We start from the raw sequence: 22,087 nt of genomic DNA on the forward strand, positions 1-22,087 counted from the left end.
GGAAAAAAATCAGAATTTTAAATTTGTTTTCCACAAGCCTATATTTTATTGTTGATCATCTCCTAGAATATGTTCCTGACTACATCAGGTAATACTGTCAAGATCATTAGCATGGTTTAAATACTTGTTATAATTCCTCTCCATTGTATTTAATCAATTCTAGAGGCATTCTTTTGAAAAAATTAAATATAAGGGATTATATATAACACCAAATATTGTCAAGGTCTAATTTCTAATTGTTTTTTGAAATCTATATATTCATTCAGACTTCAGATCTAACACAAAACCAGCTGATTGCGACGGTAGACAACGATTTTGGTGATTCGATGGCGAGTTTGAAGATCATCGTTGCAGTGATATCTCTGATCGCGTTGTCTATTTTCGGTATGTATCTCGTGGCCTTGATCCTGTGTTCTATCGTGCTGTATTTGTTGTCTGTTTTGACCATCTAATCTCATCTCATCATCAGTTTCCGCCAGGAAATCAAGTGATGTGACCGAGCTGCAGATTGGTGTGAAGGTACGGAGTGCAAAAATCTCGCGTTTGATGGAAGATGGTTGTCATTTGTGTATTCATTTAATGGGTGTTGTTTTTCTTTTCATGTTGAGCTGTTTAATCTATGTATATAATCTATATATAAGTAGGCAAATGAGGTTTTTGTAGGCAATCAGACCGTGGATTAGGATTGGGGTTTGTTAGAGCGATCCCTAAATCACGTGGTCTAATAAGCAGACTGGGTTTTAAACTTTTCTAACTGGATAATCGTCAGCTCGTTTCTTTTTTATTCATCTATTTCAGCGTTTGTGCTTTTCAAAGACGATTGCATATCCTAAACTTTTCATAGACAAAGAAGCCAACTTTTCCTTTTTCCATCAGGTTGGATAAGCTGGTGTTGTAGGAAGTTCAAAATAATGACAAAAATTTCAAATTTGAATTGTGATGATAAGTTTCATGGAGGAAACATACTTCATTATTTGATCATAAAATCAAATATAGAAGACGTTTGATGATGCGTGACTATGGCCAGGTCTTTCGGTTAAGGCGATCCTGATTTTCCATGAGAAATAAATAATTCCAATTTTATATATCTGCCGAAGAGCATTTGTCTCTTGTCGGGGCGTGTTGTATTGGGCCATACTATTATTTCTCTACATCTACTTCTGAATCATTTCTCTTTTATTATGTTATGTCCTGCCAAATAGGTCCATGTATTACTTCCTTTTTTTGAAAGGAATAGGTCCATGTATCATAAAAAGGTTCGTTGAAGCCTAATTACGGAAGGCTATTTTTGCCGCCCTCTTAACCTATCAGCATTCACTTAGTGAACGAAATGTTTTTTTTAATTCATTTTATGCCTCTGAAGTACTTCAGAAATTTCCCTTGATGCATAAAGGTGGTTATCTTGATAATTAATACTATATTCTATTTTATTTTTATTTTCAGTACAAACCGGAGTCCTGTGGTGTCCAGGCGCATAAGGGTGACAGAGTCAAAGTTCATTACCGTGTAAGTGGAAAATATGGTGCTGATTATCTAGTTTAGCACTTGTAGGATCAACCATCAGTTGGATAATCTTACTATGTTCATCGTTTTTTCCCCTTGAAACTGCATCTTCACTATTTTTGTCCACCTTCATTAATATGGATAATATCTGCAGCAAATTTTCGCCTCAAATGGTACACCTGTTGAGTGATCAGTGGTGTCCATAGATATTCCGGTGGATATGTCATAGGTGAATCCGGTGGGGATTAGATATTTCTATGGAGCTTATTGTTACCACACATACTGAAAGGTGGATCTGGTTTGGAGATTGTCATCATTTAAGTGCTATTTCACTAGGAAGTTCATAGATGAATCCTGTGGGTAGTAGGTATGTCTATGCAGGTTATTGTTACCACAAATGCTGAACGGCGAATCTGGTTTTGAGATTGTCTTCACTTAATTGTTATTTTGCTAAGAGGGTCTTCTAGAGCCAAAACCAAAAATCTTGGGTTGGTTGTGGATAAAGGGGTGTGACTTGGTAAAAAAATTTGACCCTGGGTGGGCAAAGTTTTGAACTGCCCGAAAGCCTTCTGGGGGGCTGGCTTGTTTGGGCTTTGAGTCAGTTTTGAAATTTTGAACTGCCCTATTGTCCAGGTGGACTGTGATACAATCCCCTATTTAGGTCTAGTTCATCGTTCCAGCCCAGTAGGGGCATGGTTGTCATTTGGCTTTATGTAATTCCTTTAAGTAGGGAAACCTTTCCTTTGAGAGGGCAGCCAGGAAGTGTCAATAGATGTTGTTTGTCTCTTTGGCGAAGCCCATTCCTCCGTTACCTTCTCTTTGGCGAAGTCCACCCTGCCTGCCTCTCATCTTCTCCCTCCTTTCTCGTGCCCTGCCCAATAGGAACTGGCAAGTTCCTAAAAGACCGCTTGAGCACTGGGTGGAACAATACCGTAAAATGCAGTTCCACTGATGTGGGACAATGTGGGGCAATGTTGACGTTGGTGAAAAGTGTTGCCATGATGGGGGCAGCAGCGGGGGCTTGGTCAATGCAATGTAGATCAGATTCAAACTCGCCTGCTATGTAATGCAGAATTTGGAATTATTCAAATTATTTGAAATTTAATATTTGAGAAATGGCCTATTATTTGAAATTCAATATTTGGGGACTGTCCTATTCAGACGTATTGCTTTTCTCAAATTATTTGAAATTTAATATTCGATAGTTTTCTCTGAATCTGAAGTTGATATAAGAGAGATCCACCCTCTGCTGACCTTGTTATCTTACGTTTAGCTCCTTTCTCTCCCACGACCCTGTAACCCCTTCTCTGTTTCACTTAGCAGAGGGTATCTGATACTCTCCTCTGTAGATCTAACTCAAAAATAGAGAGAATCCAACTCAATTAATTCCAATAATTGCCAAAACTATTAGTTGGATCCTAGACCTGCAGAATTCAGGATGTGAAGAAGAAACTATGATGGAGAGGGAATCAGTGGAGATTAGTAGCGACTGAATGGGGATGAGAAGTGGAGAGGTGAACCAAATGGTCTGGTCTTTCTCTGGACTGGAGGATCTCTGCGTCCATCCTGTAGTTGCCTCCGCAACCAACTTCAAGAAGGACTCTTTTATCAGTTCATCCCCCTTGACCCTTATTTATGGATGTATATTCCCCCAAGCCTGATCTTCATGTGCTGCTTGGAGAAGCAATGTGAGACGGGCTTTCTTCCTTTGTTTTTCTGGGTAACTACCAGGGAGGCTCATACCAGTATCCATGTCTTTTTTCTTTCGCTGATATATGATAGAGTATTTATGGAACTACCCTAATGACTGATAAGATCCCCGTTATATCTAGCTCTCTTTCGTCATTCCAGCCCAATAGGGGCATTCTAGCCATTTGAACCTTCTGTGATTCCTTTAAATAGTTCATACCTCCCCTTAGGAGGGTAGCCAAGAAGTATCCCTGGGGATGTCCATCCTGCCATTATCTTCCCTCTGGCAACGTCCATCCCTTCAGACCTCCTCCTAGGTGACGTCCATTCCACCTTGGCCTCCTCATGCCGAGGTCCGCGCCAGCATTTTGGCTAAAGACCAAAAGGTCTCTATTGGGATGAAATAACATAAATTATGAAATTATGAAAACCAGGGGGGCATTTGACATTTGTGGTGTTACTCTTAGTCTGTGTCACAGTGATCATAAATATTCGCAGGAGGCCAAAAATCCAAAAGGTCAATTATGTGTTCAGCAGTGATCCAAAAATCATTTGACCCTGGATGTTTAGGGTTACTTCATCTGGTGAAAGTTTCTACTTTTGCCTTCGAATTTGTGGGTTTCTTTGATGTTACAGCATTTGTACATATTTTTTCTTTGATTTTGTAGCATTTGTATATTTTTTTTCTTTGATGTTATTGCATTTGTACATATTTTTACTTCTTGACAATTTCGAACATTTTTCATGTTTGGTGGAATCCCAAATATCTACTCGGAATCACAAGACTTACTGAATACTTTCCTTAACGACAGGGAAAACTCACTGATGGAACTGTTTTTGACTCTAGCTTTGAAAGAGGCGATCCTATTGAATTTGAGCTTGGTAACGGTCAAGTAATCAAAGGTGCAGAGTTCTAACTCTTTTCATTTTTAATCTGCACAGCTTGTAACAGACGTAAATATGAGTGCTCTGTATAGATGGAGTGATTCTTCAAAAAGAAAGATGGAGGGACAATCAGTTTTTTGTGTAGAGTCCTTTGATTACTATCTTTTGGTTTCAGAACGGGATAATGTTTGCCAAAGTTTTTAAATCTGCTTTTTCACATATTTAATTGTTGATCAGTAATTGAAAATAACTAATGGCTAAACTGACGGATAATTCTCCCATTTTATGGAGGATTTTGGTCACGAACTATATGTGAAGTTTCGCCTTCACCTTTGCTTATTGGACTATTTTGAGAGCTCAAACATTCGATTCAATTCTTTTAGTTTTTATGATATATGGTTGAGATTTTCAAATGTCTAAGTTTGAGGATTCAGCCTACAAAAGAGATAGCGAGGTGGAAGAGAAGGGAAAAGTTGATTGTTCCTACCAGTGTATTAGAGAGACTAAAGAATGGGGGACAAGAGGGAATGGGAAGAGAGCATAACGGAAGAGGGCTTGGTTGACAGGGGGATTAAGACTTGGTTGTCCTTTCCTATTTTTCCTTCTTAAGTAAAGGTAGATGGAGTTATTGGGTGCGTGTGGGCTGGGTTTGCCAATAAATTTGATTTGTAATCATATCAAAATGGGTGCAATTAGATACCAGTTCTAATGCAACATCCCATTTGAACTTTGGAAGGTAGGCGTATTTGGGCGAGAGCAGTTCTAGGATGGGTTATCTCCTGGGAAGTCCTCGTGTTGCACCCCTTTTAAAAATCCTTGAAAAATCGTGTCAAATTGCATAAGTTAAAATATTTTAATCTGTCATTATGAGGTAGTTGGAAATGCTTGCCAATAGTATAAGATATAACCTTAAAAATCCTTGATTTTTTGTTCTAGGATGGGACCAGGGGCTTCTTGGAATGTGTATTGGGGAGAAGAGAAAGCTTAAGATTCCGTCAAAACTTGGTTATGGTGCCCAGGGTTCTCCGCCAAAGATTCCTGGTGAGTTTTTCTAATTTTTTGTACTCTCTGTAATTTGATTTTTTTAATACCGGATGGCTCAATAAAATAAAAAAGTTGATCTGTCGTGTGACATTATAAAAATAAAAAAAGTGCGTTAGAAAGTAGAAAAGTTCCTTTGTTGTGTGACAGAATGACACAGTCTAAGAATATTTCATATTTTCCTTGAAACATTTATTGTTTTTACACTTATGAACAAGTCACGCTCTTCATTTCTAGAGCCAGTTATAAGATTCTCCGCAATTACCTGTGTATTTCTCATAGAACGGTTAATATTTTCATGCTGCAATTACATGAATTTGATTCGGTAAAACATGCTAAAGCTCTCCCTTTTTTGTGTCTGTTACATTCTCCGAAGAACTTTGATTTGTGACATGATTTATTCTAATGGATTTCGTAGCTTGTGATACGTTCCTCACTGTATGTATCACCTTTTATGTATTCTCAATGATGAAATGCACCAATTCTATATAGATGGAATGGAGTTGAGGAAGAGACAAGAGAGAGAGAGAGAGTTCCCGGGATTGAGAGGTGAATGGGAAAGTCAGAACAGAGGTCGAACAGAGGAGGTAGGGATCGTCCAAGGACGAGCTGCCGGGAGACGCAGTGAGGTAGAGACGATCTCGAGGGCGAGGATTGTGGAGGGAGAGAGAGGAGACTTGGAAGTTGAGGGGAGTAGAGACAAGGAGCTTCCAATTGTATGATACTTTCTGGTTGCCCTCCTAATGGGAGGGCCGCCCTGTTTAAAGGGAACGCAAATAAGGGAAAAAGATGGGTCTGCCCTAGACATGGTTCTTCTGTTCTGTTCGTTTAAAATGATCATAAAATTCGCACAAAAAAACCACACAGGGCCTTGTTCTTTGTTCTGTTCTTTTTTATTTTAAAAAAACAAACAAAATTTGCACATTTGAACAAAACTAGAACTAAATTCGCACAAAGCGAACAAAAGAGCTGCACACGGGTCTGTGCGATGTTCTCTTCGAATTCGTTTTTGTTGTGTTCGGAAAACCGAACAGAACGAACAATTCACACAAATTCGCACAAAAAGAATCTAACAACCACGTCTAGTCTGCCCTTAACAACCACGCACATTGTATCGCCGTTTCATCATGAAATGTCTATTTTTGAAATATGATTTTTGAGACTTGGTTCATCTTACCATGAACCATGTTGTCCAACCATCTGTAACAAAAACAAAGATAATTATTGAATATAACTCAGTTCTTATTATCTTCCCATCATATGCATGGGACAGGTGGGGCAACTCTGATTTTTGAGACGGAGCTGGTTGGAGTGAATGACAAGACCCTCGATGAAGGTAAGCCAAACCACGACGAAGATCTGTAATCCTATCAAACTCCTGAATTCCTGGAATTTATTTCCAAGGCCATTCCGCTGATCTTATGTTTAAAATTTATGACTGATGAAATTTTAATCCCCTGATGAATGATTGTCGATGAACATCTGGACCGTGTTCTTGATGGTTCCTCATATTTTCTTTGTGTGTTATAAGTTCCAGAATTGATCTGACTTTGGTAAATCATATTCTTTTCGGGATTAGGGTTCAGGACTCAGGATATAATTATTACCATTAGGCATTACAAATATCTTCATTGACGATTTATGGTTTTTTAGCATCTCTGTCAGAATCTGACCACCATCTTGCAGACATCGGAATATCTGAAACTATGCTTTGGGAATTTTGTTGTCTTTTTCCTTTGCTTCAATAATCAAGTCCCCAGGGAATGTATTTTTTGCCTTTTCTTTAACTCAACACATTTTTTTCATTTGACTTCTGTGTGTTTCTCTCTTAATATCATAAAATTAAGCACACACCGTATAATTTCTGTTAAAATAAACTGCAAATTGGATGAACACAGGAGTTCTTACCAAGGATATGAGGGGCTTCTGTCTAGCATGAGATAATCTTTGATTAATTCATTTTCATTGTGCAAAGAAAATGAATTTATTAGGGTAGCCCTCCCTTTAGGTGGGTAGGCATGTAGGCTTCTGAATAATCTTCTTGGTGCAAAGATGAATAACATTTTAGTGGATCAGCAACATATGATACTGATTTGAAAGGCTAGTGGGAATGGGCTCAAAACTTTTCCTGAAATGACTCTTTCCACATCAACATCAATACATAAAAATATACACTCACAACAAATAACATATAAAAGGAAAGTAATACTATTTTTCTCAACATAAATATAGGCCTTCTATGTCAAATACAAATACCCTGAAAGAATGTTGATTAAAATAGCCTCCTCATAGAGAACCAAAGGATATGGGAATAGGGTGCAAGTCTCATATGAAGATACAGATTTTAAAATGACGTGGAAGAAATTTAAGGAGGATATATGTTCCACTCAGTTCTATAACTCATAGCTTACCCTATATATCCTATGTGGGACAAGACTTGATCCACTCAACAACTCTCTTCGATGAAGATTCATATCGATGGACTTTTGGATCCCTTGAAATATAGATTCTTCTTTAGTTCTTAACATGATTTATTTAAGACTTATCAAACACCAAAGTTAAAGCCACGTAGCTGATGGTTAAATAGTTAGTAAGTTAATGAGCTTGGACTTATTGAATTCATTAATTTTCTCTTTTTTTAAGAATCTACTCAAGGTACCAATATTACAGCTTATGCATTACATACCAGCTGTTTAGAGTATGAAGCTATAGTTAATGTCTACATACCAGCTGAGGTTCCATCAATTAATTACTGAATTTTCTGTAATTCCCACACTCACTCAATTTTCTGATAACTGTTCTATGTGTTCGCTAGTTTCAGCATTTGAAGGAAATAATCAACTTATTGGTGAATATTTTGACAATTCAATTTTAGAAAACTAAATATTTTATCAATTAATACATGGAGTGATATTTTTATGAGAATGATATGCAATTATCTGAATAACATAAATAATGTTTATAGCATACACTTATGACAAAGTCAAATGAAATAAATTTAAATCCTCGAATAATGAACTTCATTTAATGTCTTCATCATATGTTTCATATTTATGAAATTTTTGAAATAAAATTAGCCATTAGAAGTAAACATATGGATGGAGAAGTGCAGAAAGATTTTTTTCTGAAAAAATTGAAATTTGATAAAATTTGAACCTCTTCTTTTGAAAAATTAAAGGAGGTCAACCGAGATTGGTTATCCTCTCAATATGATTGATATAAAAGTTGATAAATACAAATGTAACCCAAAGGCCTGGAAACATTGCCCCTCAAAACCAAAATGGGGCTAGAATCATCATCATGATTGATACAATACTATTTATCAAAACCTCCCTTCCCTTCAGAATAGCCTTATCATGGTGCACCCCTATTTCTCAGAACAAGAATAAGCATTCTCACTTATCCTGCCTCCTAGATACTCCAGCTAGTAGATAGTCCCAGAATGTCTCCTTTGAGGAAACATCCACCCCTGTGGCTGACTGGCTGGTCAACACTTCTCTGGTGTAAGGGGCTTAAAGAAAATAGGACAGGAGTCTTTTTCACCCCCTGTCTATAGAGTACATGCTATCGCGATGTCTGCGAGACGTCCATTGTCACCAGATGAAGAGTATTCAACCGAAGAATCACATTTGTTTGGGAATCTTATGTTTCTATTTGACTTGTTGCCCCGCTCACTTTGCCGATGCGTGGTCTGTTTTATAGACCCCAAGTGAGAAGGATATGCCTGACCACGTGTAACCATCTTGTACCCCACTCAAGGGACTCATATCTAATAAGGCCCGCTGAATCTAAATTTGTATATGGAATAGTATCTTATGAAGGATGACAGTTATTGAATGTATGTTAATTAAATTTAATAATCATATGTTGATGTCAAATTAACATCATGAAACTTAAAAACTTATCTCTAGCTGAAAAAAAATCATCATGTTTTTTAGGAGATCAAATATTTTATGCACGTATTTAGTGATTTTATATTGAAATACAGACAATAATCAGATATCTGGATTAATTATAACAAATAAATTATTAGAAAGCATGGAACTTCTTTTTCAGAGTTTCATTAAACTAATAATTTTAGATTTTATATCAGTAGAAAACTTTAAGATCAATCAGACATAGTTTGTTCCATCAATTTTTTAGGAAAATACTCATTTTTATGTTTGCTTAATATTTGGTAATCTATTTGAGTAGCTCCTAGAGATAAAATTTATAAAATTTTCTTGATATATAATGTTGTATATAATCTGTAATTTACAAAAAATAGTATTTTTGTAAATCTGTAATTTACAAAATAGTATATAATCTGTAATTCATATCTTTGGAGTAAGCTATTTTATGAATTTCATTTGGTTTCAATGAAAGGCTTCAAATGTTTAATAAATAGTGGAAATATTTTTTCTACTTACAAAGAAAAAAATGCAATTAGTCTAGAATCATCTTGAGACCTAGTAAGACAATGAATGCATGAAGACTGGCAATCAAATCAACATCCATCTCAATGAGTTTCTGAAAAACCTAAAAATATTGGTTTCAGACCAAAGGCCTCTCTCCTTTTCCTGGATTGGGATTTGTAAATTTCTCTTTCCATTTGGGTCTTATCCTCCAGAAAAAAACCCTCAAGATATTTGATTCCACAGTTTGAGCCAGGAAACTCTAGGCCATCATCATTGGGTATTTTTGTTGCAAAAAATATCATGAGTTCATAGAAATAGGAAAATAATAAAGGTGCATCTAAATAGAGAGAAAATTATAATCAGGCCATGGTAAAACTTTATGTTTCAATGTGTTGATTTTTATTCTTCTGTTCTGTTTAATATTTTTGGTTGGTTTCATCATTATTTGAGTTTGAAAATAAGTACTGATAGATTATCCTAGTTGAAAAAAATTATTCAGTCTCAAAAAATTAGAAGGAAAGATGAAGAACATCTGAAGAAGAGGATTCTTTGTTATTAGTTTGGATTTTCAGTGTTAACTAGCAAGTTTGTCATTTGATGAAATGAAAAATGCAGGATATTACAAGAATAAGGAGAATAAATCTAGATAAAATATATTTAACTTGTATAAACATTATAATGAATACATCTTAAACAAGGCCTTAGTGGATTTAGGAGTTGGGTTAAAATTCAAACAAGTATATGGAAGGCTCGGTGGCTGGTTGGTCCGGACTAGGGATTCTAAGTTGGTGATAAGAGTATCACTAACTATGTCATTTTTGAGGTCAATATGAACCTAATAAATAAATTTGTTACCTTACTAGTAGCAATATGTAAGGGTTGATCCCACAGAGAGCTAGGAAGTTAACTAAGATGAGTCTCAATCTGTATTTCAAGTTTTAGAATTTTAGAAGTCTCTTTGATAAGGTTCTTATTTGTTAAGCGGGTTTATTCTCAAAGAAAATAGACGCTTACTATTTTTACTAGGTACGAAATATTTCAGTCAAGAGGAGTAAGAAAATTCCCAATTAATTGGAATAAGGTTTTAATAGACTAGTCCGGTTCAAAGTTGTTTAACCAGACTGGATCTGCGCTTAAGTGAGCTGATGTGGATAAAAGAGAAATGTCAGATTCCTGACATTTGGGTGGAGGAGGGAGATATGCACGTAGGGCTTCGGCGCTCCACCGCTGGTTGCGCTGGCGGAGCTGCTCTCACATGCTATGGACCAAAACGACCATACCTAGAGCTCCATATGTCGTTTTGACACATGTCAGTAGGCGTTGGAAAGCTTAGGACATTGGCTATTTTCACATATCCAAGAAGATTAGGAAAAGACTGAGAGGAATAATAAAAAAATGAAGAGATTGAACCTTTTTGCCACACCCAATGGGCCCAAGATCCAGAGATTGAACATTTTCATCTCCCTACAAGCTGGCTTCAAGATCCAGAGCGCCCCCAGAAGACTCCTTGTCCCCCCAGGATGGAGGTGGACCCAGGAACAAGCTCAACTGATGGAGAAAATGGAAGAAAACAATACCCAATTCTTGGATACCCCTCAAGGAGGATGAGGGGGCCCTAATATAGGGTTACATGTGTTTCTTCCAGTCATTCCTGGTGGTTGGATCATGGATGAACATCCATAATTGAGTTCTTGAGGCCTTAGTCAAGGTGATTAGACCCCAACCAATCACAGTCTTTCTTTCCAAGTCAAATTTGGAGGGAAAAGACCAAGTTGGTTAGAGTTAGTTACAAATCACCCGTAGCCTTTGGATTTGAGCTGAAATGGATGGATGGATGGGTTCCACCTCATGAATCCAGGGCTGGATCCCGACCCTGGGCTCTCCCCTAAACAAGACCAGCCAACTGGAGTCCTCCTCAGGCGACTTGACCTTCCCCAAAGCCTCCAAAGACCTTCTAGAAGGTCTTCTTCGAGCTCCTTCATATCAAGCCTATTAGTTGGGTCAGCTCCACTGATTAGTATGTGTTTTTTTCCTCACAGCTTCTTTTGATCTAAAACTTTGCGCCAGGTCTCAAGACTCATGTTTGTAAATCCTCATAAAATTTCATAATTTATGACCACTGTAAGCCAACCTTTGACCTGAAAAGTCAACATACTAGGGGAATTGTTAGATTCGCATCCCACTTGACTCATACAGTCTAGTGGGGTTTAGAAATATTCATGAAAGCCTCTAAAAACATCTCAAACTATGAAAATAGTCAAATGTATATCAGAGCATTGATGAAAACTTAAGTGAGTAAGAAAAAATTATCTTTTTAGTCATTGGAAAAAGTTTAAGGCCTGAATTGATTATTCTGTAAAATGAGAGTTTTTTGGTAGTGTTGAACTAAATTTAAGGAGAATTAAGATGAAGATTGCATGCAAATGATTACCCTTATTTGGCCTTATCAGTGGTCAAGGTGAGAATAAGGTTTTTATTAGCGTGATTATATTTTATTTTTTATTTATTAGATTTTTATCATCTCTATTCGCTAGGCTAAGGATTTAATGACCAATACATTTCACAAGGGAATAGACATTTCACAGGCTTGGTGGGCTTGGATTTACACAATAAGAAACTGATACTTCTCATAAAATGTACTAAGGAATATATTAAACCTGTATAAAACATATTATTTAGTAAAATGTTTTTCTAAAATAAATTTTATGGAATATTGTCTTGTAGATGTTTATCAATTTTTTATAAGAACCTTATTCACTCAAAATTAGGTTTCGTTAAGCTAGTAAAAACGAAAATATTTATTTGATTCCATCCATGATATGACTTGTAACTAACATAATTTATTCATTAAATATAAACTTATTGAAAATAATGTATCATTACTCAAATAAAAAATACATTTTGAACAAATTTTGTTGAAGTCTTATAGACCAAAGGCAATGGAAGTACCTTATAGAAGAATTGGACAATTGGATATATTTTATCAAGATAAAATTGATGTAATGAATACTAATTTAAACATATACTTTCAATCCTTAATTTTTTCATTGATTAATATTCTTTTTCAAATGTCCTGCTGCAATAAAAACATTTTTAATTTTTGCCTTGTTTATCCTCATGCCATGTCTTAATTTATAATCAAAATAGTGTCTATTGTGGGAACAAATGCTGATAAAATATACTAAGAAGGGAGGTTGAATAAATTTATGGTGATAAATTGACTTTTTTGATATCATTCTTTTTGCCTAGGTTTCCGAGGTGGTAAATTTCTTGATCATTTTTAATCATTAATTATCTGTTTAGTTAAGATCCTTATTCATGAAATGTTGAAATTTATCTATGGAAGCATAATCCTATGTAAAATATGTACATTGTTTATAGAAATATTTTATCACAGTGTAAGCTGTGTACATTTTTTTGATATTTTTTTAACATAATAGATATATAGCTATTATTGAATTTTAGGGAAACTGGATAACACAAATTTCTTATTTAGTTTTAAAGATTACTCAATACTAAAAACATTTCTTTTTCAATAAATTTTTATCATTCTTCCCATAGATTTGAACATATCATCAGTTTTATAGTTTTTACCTACACTTCTAATGTTAAAAATTTTCATAGTTTTTCATTCTAGGTTTTATATAATAAGTTCCCAAATTTCATAAATACTTTACTTGGCCAAATAAATGTTGTAAATATTATATAAATATTTTTCCATCAATAGATTTTTTAAAAAAATTTATGTAAATAGTGATTAAGTTTTTTTTGAATAAATTATTATATAATAAAAATGTTACATATTTGCAATATTTTTGATTGTGTTCCACTTGATAATTAATATTTTCACATTCTGAACGGAATTGCAGTAAAACTGAATATGCATTTAGATTATTGATATCATTTGATTTTAGTTGATGTACTACATAAAGAAAGTTATCCGTCCTTATGATTTTTGTCTTAAAAATTATTCGTGAATAATTTTTGGTTTCTTGAATAGATTGAAATTTTTGGCGATGAGTGGCTTTATTCTACATATATTTATCATATGTGATGATAATACTTAACTTGAGAATGCTTATTTTATGGATTATTATAAATTTGAGATATAATAATTGAGTGAGACTTAATAGTATCATATCATTGAGATACTGACATTGTGAACTAATTTGGAAACTGAAATTTGAGAATGATTTAGTATTTAGATATTATAATCGAGCTTAATAAGATTATAGTGTATTACATTAATTACAATTCAATTAAGTATATTCATTGTTATTATAAATCTTGAAACCTCTATTTGAATATTGAAGTTGAGTTTCTTTATTTGAGATGATTATACTTTTTTATTGGTTGGGTCAGAGGTGTCAGTATGAAAGTGCACTTGGCCTCAAATTTCAGAGAATACTTCAGTGACATGGTTTTATCATGGTGTACAAAAAATCCCCAAAGATACATGAAGACCTTGAAGTACCATAATAAAAAATATGTTTGGGATGGGGGACTGCAATAAGTTTATATCGCACACATTTCTCCAAGGTGTCAGCTGTGGTTGAAGTCAATTCTCGCCAAGAATCTTTATAAAGCATGTGATTGTTGTTGTGGGCTGCCACATTGAGTGATAAAGGCTGCCAAGAAGATGGTGCAAACTATTATTTCTAGACATTATGGCTCCAATTTGTTTAGATTCTGGTAATTGTCACCCACAGAGATTTATACAGGTACATATATGTATTTTGATTGATAAATATGGCGGCCATATTTTTAAATCAATTTGAATAATAGATCGTAGATTTTATTACTGAAGGGTAAGCGTATCAATAATAGAGAAGAATCATTATTATTGAAGGGAATTATAACTTCACAACCTTATTATTGAAGCGTATCAAGAATAATTATTTCTATTTAACTAGACTCATTATACATGGAATGGTTAAGAAGTGTCCCATAATGTGTGATAACTGGACTCGATGCGAGTCTCACAATATTTCACGAGTATAAGTTGTTATATAGTCATGATTTTTTATTCTGATTTCACCGATTAATAGTAAAATTTAAGTCCCTTAGATGTACAGTAGATAGTGAGGCTGTCTATTTAGAGTCTGTATTTAGATTTAAATTTAATGAAGAGTAATGAATGACAATCTAAAGTCTTTTAAGATAATAATAAGATATCAGAAACATAAGATGAGAGTAGATAATACAAGATATGATTCTAAGATAGGAATTCATTAATGAGAGAATGATAAAAAAATCATATAAGATGAGAGGAAGATTCAGTTGTGTGTTAAACAAGAAATTGGGTTAAAATATGCCGTTAGAAGGATTTGTTTTATGGAAAAAATATTTGTAATATCTTCCTTAATACAATGTAAGTTTTAGAGCGTGCCCAAATGACATCGACAAAATGTCATCAGAGCCATCTTCGCCGTCATCAGCATCACTGTCGGTCCGTGTCCAGCCCGACCGGCATGCCAAAGCATCCATGAAGACGCCCGGGTTTAAATACCCCGGGTAGAGCACATCCATGCACACGTTCATAGTTTAATTATCTATTTTGTTCGTCCGATTTCATCTTTGTGTTCGTCATGACGAGTTGACTGTACTCGCCATGACGCGTCCGTATCGTCACATTTCACCTGTCGTTTTATTTCGAATTGTTTTTTAATATTTATCCATGTTTCCATTTTAAATGTTGTAAAAGGGGTTCCTTATTGGGCCCCTTATGTGCTCTGTATAACGGGTCCATCATGGCCCTATATAAGGCCATGATGGACACGTTCAGTTTCAGACCTGGATTTCATTTTGTGGAAGTTACAGTTTTATCGTTCAGAACAGGGCACCAGAGGAAGAAAGGAGGAAGAAGAAGGAGAGGGAAGAAGAAAAACAGAAGCAAGAAGGAGAACGAGAAGAACAGTAAAGAAGGAAGAGAAGAAGTCTTACAACGCCTCAGCGCAAGCAGATTATCATCTGGTAATGCCCCAGCGCTACCCGATTTGTAGTTGATCGGTCTCCCTCAAAAAACGCGTGCAGAACGATCCCGGACCAAGTGTTTGCACTGCGACGAACAGAAGAGATTGCCGGGACTGAGGAAGGAGTATTTGCAATGCGACGAACTGTCTAGAAGACTATTGGTCATCATCTTCCGCCTGTGTATCTGAGGTATCCACACCCACAGAACACCGTTACCTCTGTTCTCCTGGTCGCCACTGCAGTTGCTCAGGGCAGTTCTTGCTAACGACCTCGGATGTGTTTGCTCTTGGGGTGACCTTCGGCTGTTTCAGCTGGTGCATCTGTGTTCCATCACCAGCGCTGCTTGGTCATTGCAAACGAGTCCGTCATTGGGCTTGCTCATTGGGCACCCTGTTACCATCTCAGTAGCAGACCGTCGACTGTCGATGCCCGGAATCGGCAACCGCCGACGTGTCGTTCGCCGTCGTTCGCCACCGCTGTCTCCCATCATTCGTGCCGTCCATCATAACGACATGCCTGCCGAGTCAGCCGCTCGCTAGAGCCATTTCGTTGCCCGTGCTGGCACTCGCACCGACGAAGACCCCGACAACGAGCAACACCATTATATTACCGTCTTCAGTATATTTTCATCTGTGCTCCATGGCGCTCGGGTTAGAATAGGTGAGAGAATTTGTCGAGAAAATTACGATTGAGTGAATTCTTTTGTACGGGCCGAGCCCGTCCGTTACGTGTGGCGTCAACGGAATTAACTCTGCTCGACGCCATAGTCGTCGTCGTTGCTCCAACGAGGGTTAGAAGGTCACCATCACCCTCATCAGCCGTCCTCTCGGATCTCAGAGTTCGGCAAATTTCCCATGAGTCGGGGCCAGCATGTACATCCACGTAGGATTCACATCATAAGGTAGCTACATTCTTCTAGCGAATTACCCATCGAACGACATCATCGACTACGTTCGGCATCAGTAAGTAGTGAATCCACATGAAGAAGATAATGGGATATAAAATTTCACTGAAAAATTATACTTTAGGCTTTTTATAAAAACACATTTTGGAATTAATTTTATTTAATGATATATAATTGAGAAAAAATAAAAATAATTTTAGAAGGCAAGACTATTTTATTCCATTTAACATTAATTCATCAGAATTTAATAGAGTATTTTTAGAATTTTATTGGACTCTATTGTGAGAATCGGGGTCAATCGACATGATCCAATGTTAATTGTTCAGCAGAATATCCTACTGTAGATGGATCCTGAAACCCAAAATATCGAAAAGCAGAAAACATCACCTTTTCACGTATTGAATCCGTTACTTCTTGGTTCCTTGTGTGATCATCTTCAGGCCATGTATGTCTTCACTCTAGATGTATCCCCACGATCTTCAAAGTATTGGATCATCTCTTCTTTCCATGAACTCTACTTCCGAAATCTGATTTCCTCTCCATCCAGTCTCCTGTAAGTAACACTCAAGGAAGAGAAATAAAAGAAAGAGAGGGGGGGGGCACTCAAACTAACTCACACGGGTATCAGATGAGGGTGCCCCCATCTATCTATACTACCTGGGAATTTTCACGCATGTCTCCTTCCTCAGGAACAATTAATGAAAAGAGTATATCCACCAACATTCAAAAAAATTTTGTCCATGACACTTTTGGCCCATGTATCAGTCGAGTTTATAACTTCAACGGCCCAATAACCTTTATGGGGGCGACCTTATTGATTAACTATATATAACATATAGATTCACTGATCCAGGATCAATTGAACTCAGTTGATTGTTAAGTTGCAAGCCCGTGGGGTGCCAAGATACACCTCATGCCCAATTAAATGCCTAGGAGTATGTCAATTCTCTCATGGAACATTTTCTATCATCATTTATGGTGCATTTATAATCCTTCATCTGCATGAGACTCCGCTCGTTCTAGGTAGCTAACCCAATGATCCCACATTAATATCTCCTGATTGGAAATACTAGGAAGAGGACACATATAATTATATACATCATTAAAATTCAAGAAGTGATACTTCAATAGTGAATCCAGCATCAAATAAAAAAAGATGAAATTTGGGCTCACTATAAGGTATCATGGAAAAAGTATATTTAGTTTGATAATAGGATTCTCTAGGCTGGTAGTAAGACATAATCTATTTATACTCTACTTCTAAGACCTTGGATTTAATTCAATTCCAAAGCTGGTATATCATAATATGGAATGAGGATTTTGAGCTCATTTATTCAAATAAATATGATATATTATTATATGATTTCCTCACAACAACTTGACATAATTCATGGGTTTTTAATTATTTTATTTTATTAAGTCCATAAATTAACTGATACGGTTCTCAGTTTCATCAAAGAATTCAAAGGACATGATAATGAGAATATTGCACAGACTTGGACATTTTCTGAAATATTTATTTTTCACCATTACATAACTTCTCAGGACAATGGAATAATATAGATTTGAAGAATTTTTATAAATCACACCAGTTTTTAAAAACAAAATTGACAGATGAAACAAGAATCTACACATTTCTTGAGGATTTATCAAAACCAAGAGTGACTGCATGATGGTTTTCACGAAAAATATGTGGGGATAACTCATCTCATATGAAATCTGACTTGGTAATATGTTTCTGATGCTTGTCTGTGGTATGTCTCCTATAGTTCTTTTTGCCACTTTTCTTCGAAAGTTTTAAATATAAAACACTAACAAAAAAACTACAAATCTTATATTTGGACTATATATTAATGTAGTGTTCCCCTACAAGCCAAAATATTAGAGTCTTGATCACACTTTACATCTACCTCTTTTTGAAGCGGGATTATGGGTCAAACTCTTTTTGAAGCGCTATTACTTATGTATTAATACCTCCATGTGATGCCTGTTAACATTAAATTCTCTAATACAGTTGGGTATTGCTGTAGGGTTGGCCCATGATGTTATCCTTTCTCCAATTGTTATGATCATGTGCACGTGGACTTTAGTTAACCATACAAGAAGTTAACCACACAAGTTTGTTTGCCTTTGTTTCGTATATCATATAAATATCGCATAAATTCCTATAATTCCGAACGCGTTATAATAGTTGAATTTTTTAATTCAACTTTCAGTTCAATTCATACACTAAATAGAAATATTTGTTTTGCTTTGTTTTCCATCATTCAAGATATTGTTAAGAAAAGCTGAAGAATAAATAGTAAACATCAAAACTTGACCATTAGAAGAATTTCCACTGTTAATAGATTAACATCTAATAGAACTGAGGTGCACCGCCCTAATGTTTTAACTGCAGATGAAACCTATGAAAACCTAATTTTTTCACTACTCTTGTTCAATTGTTCCAAAAACCAATTTAAGAGAGATTTTTATTAGAGATTTCTAATCATATTAGAATTGTTTTTGCAGCATGGTTCTATGCACATTCCATATTGGAATTGTTTTTGTGACTTCTAATTTTCTTTGGTCACCCACCACATGAAAATTATTATATTGGAAAAGGTTACCTCTGAACTGATTTCCTTCAGAATTTGGATTTGTGCATCATAGAAAGAGGCCCTATTTCTACAAGTCCAATCCATATCAATCAATTCATGACCCGTAAAAAATTAGGGTTTATATAAAAAGATAAATCATTCAGAGCAAAAATCACCCAAGTGCCACTGGTGATTCTCACATAGGGTAGCACAATACTCACTGTGTTTTCTATAAATACTCAAAAGTGGGCTTCTTTACAACAAATCCTATTAGAGTTATCCTTATGGACAAAGATCAAATGAATACAAAGCCATACAATATGACATGCATCTGTGAAAATTTTGACAGAAAATTCTCAAAAAAGGATGACATCATAAACATCTGATTTACTCCAAGGTTGACTGTTGTGGACACAAACTGATATTCTTGGTGCATTTTGTATTCCAGGTTGCACATTTAGTCACAACACATTTGTTTAATTCATTGTGTGCAATATTTCTGAAAACGAAGTCATTGAATAACCATGCTTTTCAGTATACATTTCTTGTTTCATGCAATTCAGGGAAACTTCTGAGCAAATTCCTCAATCCAGCATCAGGGATTTCAGAGGATAAACCTTACCACTGTCATTTTATAATGCTGATGGTGAGAAAAAGAGAAAAAGATAAAGAACGAAGAGGAAGAGAAGTCACCCGGGAGACGAATCAAGGCTCGTCTCTCTCTTCACAAGAGTTTTCATCGATGAACAACCCTGGGTTGTCCTGCTCCAGAGACATCTTAATTGTCAACCCTTAATTCTGGGTTGTTTCAAATTTCCCAAAAGATGAATCTCTCAATGATTATCTACATCTGAAAATTTTCCTAGATTATCTGTTGATATATATACAACAGTTAAAGAGCAACCATTGATTGAGTCTGCTCCTCAATCCTGTTTTAGACGTTCCAGAGGGACTAAAGCTTTCTATTATCAACATTTAATACTGTTTAAGGGAAAGAAAAATTTAACAAAAAAGAGAGAAGCTAAAGAAAATGCCTTATCTTTCCTGCACAAAAGCTTCGCCGATGAATGCTACGGGTCATCCTCCAATACAGCCCTGCATCTCTTGTGGGTATGTAACTCGGCGTCGTCCCGTACCGAGTCTCTCTCTTCCTCATTTTCTCCATCATCGTCATCGCTTTCCAGCGAGTCCGCCACAACCCATGATGCCAACTTTGCCTCTCCTTCCAACGGCGGCTCCACTGCCAGCGCCTCCATTTCCATACCTTCCTGTCAATAGAAAAAAGTCAAAGACTGTCAACTCAAACGAACAGTCAGTTTAAATGAAGGTCATTCAGATATCGTAACCTCTTCTTCTTGTACTTGTTCTCTTGGGACTTGTTCTTCTTGAGGGGAGTGGCAGGAGGAAGAGGGAGAGGGGTGAGATTCTTCCTTACTGCCCCCCCTAAAGAGCTCGTAAATCAGATTGCGGACGATGAATCGTTTGCGAGAAGCCTCTTCGGGAACAAACCAGTCTTCGTTGAGCTGGAGAAAGGAAAGAAGCAATAGGTTGGTGATTGGATTGGTTCACTTTTCGCTCTCATAGAGTTTTAAACTCCAGAGATTGGACACAACTATTCATGATGAGAATGATGATGATGGATTAATGTTGAATGTAGACAGTTTTGTATGCTCTCATCGTTGTTGCTTTAGACACAACTATTCATGATGGTTGTGGATGTGTTAGGGATGATGATGATGATGAAAATAGAAGCAAAGATTATTATGATGATTAAGATGATCATCATCATTCATGATGATGACGAAGTCAATGAAGGCGTGCAGTGTGCAGCGGGTAAAAAGGTTACGCAGGATGATGATGATGATGATGACACTGAGAGTCATGATGATGGAAATGGGCGTGAGACTGGTGATGAGCATGTTGAGGATGAGGATATCTATAAATATGATGATGATCACGAAAATGTACCAGTAACTGCTGAGAAAGATGAAAGAAGAAGCAGATCGGCTCAATGCCTGATAAAACAGAGGATAGTATCTAAAGCAAGCATTTTTGTATGGTACCTCTCATTAATGATGACATTGAGGAAATGATGGTGGTGATGATGATTACAATGACGACCATTGGCTTGTAAAAACAACAACAATGATGATTCAGGTGATCATGATGACACTGGTGGTCATCCCTATGGATGCTTACAGTGATCAGCATCCTCAGGATACGGATGAAGACATGATGATCATCATGAAAATAATGTACTTCTAACGACTAAAAATGTTTCCAGAATTATATACTATTGGTGAAGAAAATGCTGAAAGGACGATAAAGGATAAGCTACTCACAAAATTGGAGAACTTGGTTATGGTGAATGGATTAAAGTTTGCCGGGGCCTCTTTCAGAAATAACTCGACATAATGTAGGAGGAAGAACCCACAGTCAAACGCATTTTGCTGTTGTGGTAACTGCATGGGGAAGCACAAAGAGAGAAGTCAAATTTATGTTACAAAAAAGTGGGTTATTGCTTGATAATATAAGGTAATTTGAACAAGAATTAATCAAAGCTTTTGAATCATTAGCATTTCTTATTTTCACTTAATTACGATAGAACAAGCAAAAGACAATCACATGTTTGTTTCTCAAGAGATCACCATTTTGTAGATCATAAGATGGTGTGAGAAAAAGGTCAGTGTCATCAAGAGAAGTTGCACCTTCATTCTGATACAGGTGCAGATCATATCGAGGATGATGAAGAGAAAGGGAGAGAGACCAAGCGTGAGTGAGTCAGTGTGAGAGAGAACCTGAAAGAGACTGGCAATGAGAGAGTGAGCGACTAGGGTGAGTCAGTGAGAGGGAGCAAGTGAGACCAAGAGTGAGAAAGTCAGAGAGAGAGTGAGAGAGAACAAAAGTGAGGCAGTGAGAGAGAGCAAAAGAGACCAAGAGTGAGCGAATCAGAGAGAGAGAGTGAGAGAACAAATGTGATTCAATGAGAGGATCGAGTGAGTCAGTGAGAGAATGAGAGTGAGCGAGCCAGTGAGAGAGACTGAGAGTAAGTAAGACAGTAAGAGAGCAAGAGAGACCAAAAGTAAGTGACTCAGTGAGCAAGACTGAAAGTGAGT

General features: G+C 36.3%; 2 protein-coding genes across 2 annotated transcripts in view; one reads left to right on the forward strand and one right to left on the reverse strand.

The window, feature by feature from the left end:
- The first annotated feature begins 237 nt into the window (after positions 1-237).
- On the forward strand, positions 238-6,676 carry FKBP15-1 (FK506-binding protein 15 kD-1). Its single transcript, XM_078585284.1, has 6 exons — positions 238-384; positions 470-519; positions 1,444-1,506; positions 4,005-4,095; positions 5,014-5,118; positions 6,392-6,676. The coding sequence occupies exons 1-6, from the start codon at positions 327-329 to the stop codon at positions 6,481-6,483; spliced, it is 459 nt and encodes a 152-aa protein (XP_078441410.1). The 5' UTR covers positions 238-326; the 3' UTR covers positions 6,484-6,676.
- A 13,241-nt stretch (positions 6,677-19,917) lies between these two features.
- The window catches only part of LOC144711084 (putative ubiquitin-like-specific protease 2B), a 33,739-nt gene continuing 31,569 nt past the window's right edge, over positions 19,918-22,087 (reverse strand). The window contains exons 15-17 of the mRNA XM_078585008.1: positions 21,314-21,433; positions 20,318-20,494; positions 19,918-20,239 (exon numbers count right to left, since the gene is read on the reverse strand). Coding sequence (XP_078441134.1) covers positions 20,042-20,239; positions 20,318-20,494; positions 21,314-21,433 — 495 coding nt within the window. The 3' untranslated portion in view covers positions 19,918-20,041. The remainder of the gene's footprint in view (positions 20,240-20,317; positions 20,495-21,313; positions 21,434-22,087) is intronic.

Source organism: Wolffia australiana, chromosome 13 (assembly GCF_029677425.1).
Source record: "Wolffia australiana isolate 7733 chromosome 13, ASM2967742v1".
NCBI lineage: Eukaryota > Viridiplantae > Streptophyta > Magnoliopsida > Alismatales > Araceae > Wolffia > Wolffia australiana.

What these genes read in the sequence shown, in the direction of transcription:
- FKBP15-1 (XM_078585284.1), top strand. Translation starts at nt 327, where the DNA reads ATGGCGAGTTTGAAGATCATCGTTGCAGTGATATCTCTGATCGCGTTG. An exon ending in GATCGCGTTGTCTATTTTCG is followed by an intron (nt 385 to 469) that starts GTATGTATCTCG and finishes TCTCATCATCAG; the next exon opens with TTTCCGCCAGGAAATCAAGT. An exon ending in GAGTCAAAGTTCATTACCGT is followed by an intron (nt 1,507 to 4,004) that starts GTAAGTGGAAAA and finishes CCTTAACGACAG; the next exon opens with GGAAAACTCACTGATGGAAC.